The 10,000-nt window shown below is 36.6% G+C and overlaps 1 protein-coding gene across 1 annotated transcript in view; it reads right to left on the reverse strand.

The window, feature by feature from the left end:
- Nucleotides 1-10,000, reverse strand: part of ntrk3a (neurotrophic tyrosine kinase, receptor, type 3a) — a 28,359-nt gene that overhangs the window by 6,470 nt on the left and 11,889 nt on the right. Inside the window, exons 9-14 of the mRNA XM_077567235.1 lie at nt 9,745-9,928; nt 6,468-6,491; nt 5,374-5,420; nt 1,302-1,401; nt 251-467; nt 79-136 (exon numbers count right to left, since the gene is read on the reverse strand). Coding sequence (XP_077423361.1) covers nt 79-136; nt 251-467; nt 1,302-1,401; nt 5,374-5,420; nt 6,468-6,491; nt 9,745-9,928 — 630 coding nt within the window. The remainder of the gene's footprint in view (nt 1-78; nt 137-250; nt 468-1,301; nt 1,402-5,373; nt 5,421-6,467; nt 6,492-9,744; nt 9,929-10,000) is intronic.

The following is a 10,000-nucleotide window of genomic DNA, read 5'->3' on the forward strand; positions in this document are numbered from 1 at the left end:
AGAAAGAAACAAAAAAAATATTCTCATTATCCAAAAATACAAAACCAACATGAAAAGTTCACAATAAACAATTATTACTGTTAGCTCAGTAACTGAGGCCTGAATAAGAATGTGAGGAACAGGCTCATGAGAACATCTGTGAAAAACAAAAAATATTTTAGGCATATCTGAATCATATCTGTGTGACTATGACTACATTAACCATCTAACTGAGTGGTGGCCATAGGCAGGCATCTTGACGGTCAGTTACCCGGCTGCAGAAGATGGCTTATACGTACAGGTGGTGGCTTTTTTATAGTTGTGCCCATGTCTGAAGTACTGCGGATTCTCAATAATGGGAATCCTGTTCAGTCCAATGGTCACAGCATCCAGTCCACCATCCAGCGTACATGGGCTGGTAATGCCATGATTCACATGGTGAAGTGGGCTGGCAGAATCTTCTTCACCACTTATCACTGCTGCTGGACCTAGGACATGAAAACATGTCATCAAATTCATTCTCAAGGCAGTAGTTTAATTGGTCTGTCTTTAAAATTTAAAGAGAGGGAAAAATAGAGTATGGCTTCATGAGAATACAGTAATTGACAAGTTTCATATGGAAGCAACTGGTATAATTATTGGACAGTCACAGTGTCAATAAAGCTATAAAGTAGACTTCATAACAACTGCATAACAACTTGCCAGTTGATCACAAAACAGACAAGACTGCCAGAGGGATGATTCACAGCGATTCACAATGAAATGCAAAATCCAAATCCTACAATTAGGTTCAACAAGGTCAAATTTGTTCTTGCTCAATGTTTAGTATGACCACCCTTTGCAACTAAAACAGCTTCAACTCTTCTGTGAAGACTGTCCTCAAGAGTGTTGGAGTGTTTTTATGGATTTTTTCTCACCAATTTTCAAGAAGTGCATTTGTGAGGTCTAGGCAGTGTTTCATCAACCAGTAACAGTTTGTTCACACGCTTATCCCCAACCAAGACACCTGGGCCCCGCCACCACCTCCTGAGGCAACTACAAACACCGCAGCCGCTGTGACGGCCTGCCGCCAAATTAACGACTGGTTGTGTTTCTTCCACGCCAGGTTTTGTGTCAAGGTCAAGCAGTGTCGCAAACCCTGCAGTTTTCGGTGGCTAGGGAAATGCCATTAGCAGCTATAAGTGTTGGCCCGGGTTGCAAGTTGTTGATTAGTATCGATTGCATATCCAATCAACATCTGCTGATAGACTTTGGCGCTCAGAGAATTGGTTCTAAACTGATTTACCTTATTAATTATTGAAATTGACAAACTGAAAACTTACCTTTCATACGTAACATACGTCGCCCATACTTAGTAATCAGGATGAAGATGATTGCCAGCATCACACAAGCAAATCCTGCAAGTCCCACTGCAATAGAAACCTTTAAATGAGAGGGGAAGACAAAAAAGATTTAAGCAAATGAGTGCTGCAACACTTGTCTTTTGAGTGGTACCCAAAACACACACAGTTCTTACGTAGACTCTATTAGGGAAGACTCTTGTAAACCTTTTGACCTTGAAATGTTACAAAAATTAAACCTTACCTAGACAGCAAGAGATGTTGAATCAATGTTGAGAAGGTTGATTTAACATTGATCCAACATCATTTGCTATCTGGGTGGAGTCCAAGGCTACTAGTAATGAATACTTAAAGCTGCAATATGGAACTTTCCCCCCAATAAATAACTTCATAATAAGCTTTTTATTTGACCATTTATAACTGAAATGCCTTCTAATTAGTGGATTAACACCTTCGCTGTTCAGAATGGGTACTCCTGCAAGTCTCTGGCCAATAGTTTTCAGACTGGATTCGGGTTAGAATTTCCCCCGCCCTATCTGCGGATGTGACATAATGTACATGGTGTGTATGTGAAGAATGGTATGTGCAGTTAAATTTTTTCGTCAGCAGGTGGCAGTAGCAATTCAAAATGGAATATTTTACATTCAGTAGCTTTGAGTAAAAGTACTGTTACTATTGCAAAAAAGTACTGAAGTCACTCCCTTACTTAAAGTAGCACTAAGGAACTTTTCAACCGTAATAAAATATTTTCATAACTCTTCTGATGAAAAATTAACTTAAAACTAGTTGAATGGTACCTTTGCCATGGCCTGAGGGAGTCTGTATCATTTTTACTGGCGCTAAGCAACTTTGAGGAGGATGGTAGGAACACTGCCACACATAAAACTACAAATGTGCTGACTGCTTTATGGCATACGTCACTTCCCTATTTACCCATTCGTTACAAAGATTGAAGTCAATTTGAATGTCGACGCACAAAAAAAAATGACACAATGCGCTTGTCCTCATGGGAAATGTTGTCTTCCCTCAGGCATAATATTACCGCTTGAGTCCATATGGCGGCGCCATAATCAACATAAACTGAAAGTTCCTTAGTGTTGCTTCAAAGAGTAACAACAAAAAGTCAGACTCTTGCTCCACCCCTCACTAAGATTTGAAATCGTCGTTCAAAGGGGGTGTTGCTTGGAGGACCGTTGGGTTGCGAATGGGGAGAGGGTTGGGCGTGGTCTGGCTGTGATTGACAGCAGCAACTCGCTAAGCAGGCCTTTAAGGAGGCGTGTTCGAGAGCTGGTGACAACGTCATGCGCCACAAGTGACGTAGTCTGTAACTTCTCGTGTAATAAGAGGACCAACAGGCAGCCAAATTGTGTTTATCTCAGTTTTTAACCTTAAAATGGCACCAAACACACAGTTTTTACCCCAAATTCAAGCTTTCAACAAATATGCACTAAAATGTCAAAATAATGACCAGGACATGTAGACAGCCTTTTTTAGACACCAGTTTACCCTCTGAGGCTCAAATTAAACTTTAGTGACAGGAAAAATCTGATATTTGGGGAAAATTATCATATGGGGTAGTGGTATAGATAATTTTTTGTGTGAAACCTTCACATACAATGCATTCTGGGAAGTTGCAGATTTACAACATTGGCCCGGTGTGGTAAAATCGCTCAAGGCTGAATACGGTATAAACACTAACTATATTAGCAAGGCAGGTTTCAAAACATAGTTTCAAAATGCTTTACAGTGGCAGAGTCACAACAAAAACAACTACGTGAGTAAATAAATTAAAAACTAACAATAGTAAGAACAAAATTACAATGATAATAATAACTTTTGATTCCCTTGCATCAAACTATAATACCAATAATGCTACACCGACATCTCAAATCCTAATTGAGAAGGCCATGTCTGAATGTCACTTCTTCGGGTGGTAGTCCAAGAAACTATTTTTGTCCTTTGTAAAGAACAAAACTCTTTTGCATTTGCGTGTAGTCATTCTTGCAAAGTCTGCATCGTACATGTTTATCAGCATGAATGGGAAAATGATCAAGTCAGTCTAGTCCAGGGGTGGGCACACGTGGTCCTCGAGGGCCGGAGCCCCGCAGGTTTTGGATGTTTCCCTTCTCTAACACAGCTGATATACGATCAGCTAATCATCAAGCTCTGCATAACTCTGATAATGATCAGCTGCATCCAAAACCTGCAGGACTCCGGCCCTCAAGGACCGAGTTTCCCACTACTGGTCTAGTCACATGTCTGATGTGTAGTCTGGTTATCATTATTATTACTATTACTATTATTACTTTTGATCAAATCTGCCTCTGATAATGTGTAACTTCACTCCAAATTATTTCATTTTCCATAGGATATACCATCAATGACACCCCAAGTAATAAGTAAACACTGGTGATAGGAAAATAACCCAAGCATTGATTGTTGCTCAAAATATAGGCAAACCAATATATAAAGCATGTGGCATCCATTGGTACATGTCCGGGCACACGTTACAAATATGCAACAATGAAATACAGCTGCCCATGGGGTAAAACCTAGAGGAGATCAAACCTACAAATTGGCATATACTCTATCTCTATATTCTCGTGAGTCATCTTTTGCAGAAATGGTTCAAAATAAAGGATCAACTTCAGGGAAGCCAAGAGGGCAGACATTTTGAAAGTGAGAGAGCTTGCCATGAGCTACTGGGAAACTGTTGCTAATGCACAACGAAGGTCTGCAGCGGTACTTTTGAGTAAAAAAAAAAAAGGCAAAAAAAAAAAGTGAATGTTCATTAATTAGGGGATAAGCAATTAGTTGTTTCAGATATGAAACACCTGCCTGTAGAGGGTTTATACAGTTTATCAACAAAAACAAGTTGATTTAGTGTTGAGTTACTCTTTAAGTAAAAGTACAAAAGTACCAACTTGACAATGTTGTAAAAAAGTAAATTGACCTTCTATAGCCCAAAAATAAAACACATTTAGATTTATTAATTCTTTATTTTCCTAAACCCAGAATACTGATCAACAGACAAAATCATAAGTAACGACATGTCAAGCTGCATATCAGTGCTGCCATTCTATTTTTCCTGAGCACCTTGGCAATTTGGTGTTCTCAACATTGTCATAACTTATAAAAGACAGAAGAGTGCAAACAAATTAAAATAAAATAAACAATGCAAAAACACTCCAAACTACTAAGAGCATGTATAAACAATGACAGGATTGGGAACATATTATATATATATATATATATATATATATATATATATATATATATATATATATATATATATATATATATATATATATATATATATATATATATATATATATATATATATATATATATATATATATATATACTATATATTTAAAAAAATAACTAAAACATTTTTTTTTAATTCAGCCTCAGCAGGTTTTCTATGTTTTAGTGAGGGAGGCATCTTCCTACCAGCTTAGACAAATACCCACCAAAATAACTCATATGGGCCTAATAAGAAGTACAACATTCTCTTTTTGTCTTGTAGCAGTCAAGTTTTCTACCTATGCATGTGATTGTGGTGAGCTACACTTATTATGCCTTATCTGAACACAAAACATATCCCAGCCGGCAAAAACGGACAACAATTCACACTCGCATTCACGTTGTCAGTGACCAACAAGAGTCCAGTTGCTTCAATTCAATCTTTGCAAATTGTCCTGTGACCTGGACAATGGATATAGGGATGCCACTGCACCAGGGCTAGGGGATGCTATAGACATATGTGTAGCCCCAGCTAAGTTCCTACAACATTTTATTTAGTATTCTAAAATATATTTCTAAATAATTTTCTCAGCAACCCATGTATCGGTCAGCAACCAAGACCCCCCCCCCCACACACACACACACACACACACATCCCAGGGAGAGAAAGAATCCTGGAGCCGTGCCTGCCTGGACAAGCAAGAACTCAACAACAACTCTTAAATGCAGCTACAATGAACAGAAAGAGGAAGAAATTAAAATCTTTGACCAGTTGTTCACTTTGGAATTGGCTACAATTTTTACTTACCCCAAAAGAATCTTCATGTGGATTGTGACGCTCTGCCGTTGGGGTTACTTGGGGGTAAAAAGAAAAAGAAAAACACAAACAGATAAATAAAAGTAAATATTATTCACTGAGCTGCTTGTTGATATGGGGCTCTTTTTTCGTACAAACAGACTGCACCATCACTGACTGACACACACACACAAAAATAAAAACTTTTTTCAGAAACCTGACTGTCTTAGTTTTGAACAGAATTTTGAAAACGTTTGAAATGTTGACTCCATGAATCATCGTGAAGATGTCTCATTCGAGTGGCATGATCGCCACTTAACTTTCATTTGTGTGCACGTTTTAACAGTTGTAAGCTTGGTAGCGTTTCTTTTCAACTGTACGTGTTTGCATTGATTTAATTTTGACCTTAGAATCTTGGTTAACATGGGATCCAAATTCAATCTGATTATTCTTTACCAAAATCCTCTCCAAGGCTAGTAAATTTCCACCCTGGTTTCTGTGTAACTCCAGACTGAACCCCTGGTGAGGACACCACCCAGCCACTATAAAAGGTAGGCTTCCTGCTTGTCTCTTTGCGCTCTGCTCTTTCCCTTGGCTCCTTCACACTGCTGGTTCCTCTCACCTCTGGCTCCGCCTGCTCTGTGGGGGGTGGTCCACTCTTCATCTGGCACGGCTGCTAGAAAAAGGGCTAGCACACGGCTAGTGGGACAATCCAGCATACCTCACGGCACCATCGCTTTGCGACAGGCCCAGCGAAACACTTTGCTTTTAGCCCCTGCAAAGGCTAAACGGGTTGCAGCGCTCACAACGCTCTGAGGCCCTACCAAAAAGACCTTTCCCCAGACAGCAGGTCGCTATAAATAAATAAATAATTAATAATTATAATAATAATAATTATATATATATATATATATATATATATATATATATATATATATATATATATATATATATATATATATATATATATATGGATGGATGGATGGAGACAGATAGATAGATAGATAGATAGATAGATAGATAGATAGATAGATAGATTACACACCCCCAAAAAGTTTGACAAACAAATAGATTATAAACAAAAAAAAAATTGAGAAATAACTTACCATAATCATAATCATTTTCTGTAACTGTGAAATATGCCAGAAAATTTGAGAAGAAAGACATTTCATTGAGTTAGTATCAAGGCATTGATAAAACATTAAGTCTGGTAACAGACAGCATGATAAAAAGGCAGTTATTATATCATTGGATGCAGAAAAAGCTTTCAACAAAGTTAACTGGTCCTTCCTCTTTGCTGTTTTAAATAAATGTGGCTTTGGGAAATCATTTATCCACTGGGTATCAGTATTATATGATTCTCCTAAAGCTACAGTTACTACTAATGGGATTATATCTCAGAGTTTTACTCTACAAAGAGGCACAAGACAGGGATGCCCACTGTCCCCTTTATTATTTGCAATATTTATTGAGCCACTTGCATTAGCCATACGCCATGAAAGAAGGATTCAAGGAATTCACTCTGGGGTAACAACACAAAATTAATCTATATCCCGATGATATTTTACTTTATTTAGAAAAGCCTGCTATTTTGTTAGGGGAAGTATTTAACTTAATAACTAAATTCTCACATTTTTCAGATTATTCTATTAACTGGACAAAATCAACACTACTACCTATTACAGAAAATTCATGGAACCATGCAAGCGAGGACCCACACTACTCATTTCCTAGAGGTAATTTAAAATACTTAGGCATAAAAATCTCACCTAAATTAACTGATTTGATTCATTTAAATTTTACTCCACTTCTGGATAGCATTTATAGTGACTTGAAGCGCTGGAACAATCTTCCTATTTCTCTAATAGGATGAATAGCCACCATTAAAATGAAAGTTTTACCCAAAATAAACTATTTTTTCTCAATGATTCCATTTAAACCTACGGCTAACTGGTTCCAGTTGTTGGGCTCAGCCATTACAAAATTTTAGTGGAATAAAAAAAAAGCAAAGATTAGTCTGCCTACTCTTCAGAAAAGTAAATCCAAAGGAGGTCTAGAGGCACCAAATTTTATGCACTACTATATAGCTAACCAGCTACAATATACCATTCTATGGGCACAAACCAACAGAGATACTAACTGTTGGCTGGAACTACAACAGAAGGATTGTATAAACCTCAGACTTCTAGATTTATTCTTCATTATAACATCGATTAAGCGACATAATTTCTCCCCTATGGCATAACCCCGACTTTCAATTTAACAAGCAATCGTTTTATTTAGGTGTGTGGGAGCAGAAAGGAATTCCACATCTCCACCATCTCTTCTCAGACATTATGTTTATATCATATACATTTTTGCTCCAAAAATACAAAATAAAAAAAGGAAATTTTTTACATTATCTACAAGTTAAAAATATGATAAAGAAACAAATTCCAACACTTCGGGGTACGCTCCAACCGCCTGTTTTAGCTAAAGATATAAACAAGCTTTCTCCGACAACAACAAAAAAACTTTCAAAAATATATAAGTTACTTTCATATACTGATAAAATGTCTTTACCCATCTCAAAATGGGAGACAGACTTGTCTATAGCTCCGGAATCTGACTTTTGGATTCAAGTTTGTGAAAATGTATTTAAAATGACAAAACACACAAATTTACAACTTATCCAATACAAAATGATTCATAGAACATACATTACTCAATATATGATGAAGAAAATGGGACTCTCAGACTCCGACATTTGTCTCCAGTGTTTACAAAACACTACACACACCTATTTTTATGCTTTATGGTTATGCACTCCGGTTATGTATTTCTGGACAAAAGTCTTAGAAAAACTTTCCGCTATGTTGGACTGTAGGATCCCTTTATCTCCAAACTTGTGTTTGCTCGGTGACCTAACAACAACTGACTTACCACATAAACAATTTCAATCTACACTTGTAGCCCTTACTATCGCAAAAAAAACAAACAATTATTGTTAACTGGAAAAATAAACAAACTCTGAATATCGACCAATGGTCTAACCTCCTCATAATTCACATTTTTATTGAAAAAATAGCTGCCTCAAATCAAAACCAAATATCAAAATTTATAGAAACATGGTCTACGTATATATAGAATACTTTAACCTAAATCTGGTTACTTAATTCTGCCTGTTAGCGAGAGCCACCACATCGCGATAACTTACATTGCTGTTTCTGTATTTGGCAATTTGTAACTAATGGTTGTGTTTTTCTAGTCAGGAACCCAGTTGCTGCCAACAGGATCGAGCAGACTACATCAAACGACACCTTAATCACCAACTCCTCAAGATTCACCTCCAATGGGCACCAAGGGTTAATATTCGGATTCACTGCAAAAATGTATTTAAAAAATAAATAAATAAAAAAAAAGAGAGCAATGATGATGACATGTCAAATCGGTAAAATTGCCGAATGAACAATACTAAGCTCTCCAGAAAAAGAAAAAATAAGTCTGGTTACAGTATCTTGCTAAAGCATTACATGTTTCTTCATATTTTCAGGATATGTAATTACTATATATTTTATGTATACATTATATGTTTTATATGTCGCTGACGTCAGGCCAAAACCTTGTACCTCTAAAATCTTCACTTTTTAGGAGACCCCAAAAATGGCTTGTTCAACTATTATATTGCATCACCAAAAGTATAGTTTTATGTAAAAATCTAAAATTTTCCAAATTGTGACTTATAAAGTGTCAGATCGATGCCAGCAATATATTTTGTTATTATTATGCAGTGATGAGATTAGAAATATATATTTTTTAATTTAAAAAAAATTGACACAGGACTTTATGAATGAATTTAACATGTTCTCTTGCTCAAGTTGCTTTTCTCTGGGTACACAGGCTTCTTCCCATTCACCTTCCAAAAATATGCATGGTAGATTAATTAATGACTTTGACCAAAGTGTGAATGTAGATGTAGAAGACAAAACAAAAAACCCCCCACAAAACTATTACATGTACAGTATTAAAAATAATGTATTAGAAACCTTGTTGGTGTTGTGAATAGACACCAATTTAATTAACACATCATACACATCAAATTGACTGTTATAAACTCTTGGAAATATAAGTAACTGGCCCCATTACCACATAAAAGTACTTTTTAAAAAGCTGGTGACAACAAACATTTTTTCCCGCTGGCAAATTAAAGTATTAGGAAGTTGATAATGTTGTTGGTATTGAAAAAGAGGCAAATAATAGATAAACATGAGAAGGGCTTTGGTTTAGACAAATAAGAATACAAAGATCAAAGATCTGACAAGTTGTGGTTGTTGTGTTGCCTCTTCTTGCTAGTACAGCTCCTAAATAACTTTTTCCCGAGTATATAAACACCCACCAACTTACCATTAAAGGGCTTGTCAAGGAAGTGTCCATATACAGTGCTGTTGACCACCCCCAGGTAATTTTGAGCCTCCAGAGTGTAGTTGCCGTTGTGGTAATGTGTTGGGTTTTTGAATGTAAGGCATCCCTCAATGTAGTCCTGATAAATATCCATATCAATACGCACATAATCGGTGTGGGAAATTTCCTGCATTAGTAATGAAACCAGAAAAGATCAGTGAGACGATCTCGAGAAATGTTATCAAATACCATCATAAAC

The sequence above is a fragment of the Vanacampus margaritifer genome, chromosome 6 (genome assembly GCF_051991255.1).
Source record: "Vanacampus margaritifer isolate UIUO_Vmar chromosome 6, RoL_Vmar_1.0, whole genome shotgun sequence".
Classification (NCBI taxonomy): Eukaryota; Metazoa; Chordata; class Actinopteri; order Syngnathiformes; family Syngnathidae; genus Vanacampus; species Vanacampus margaritifer.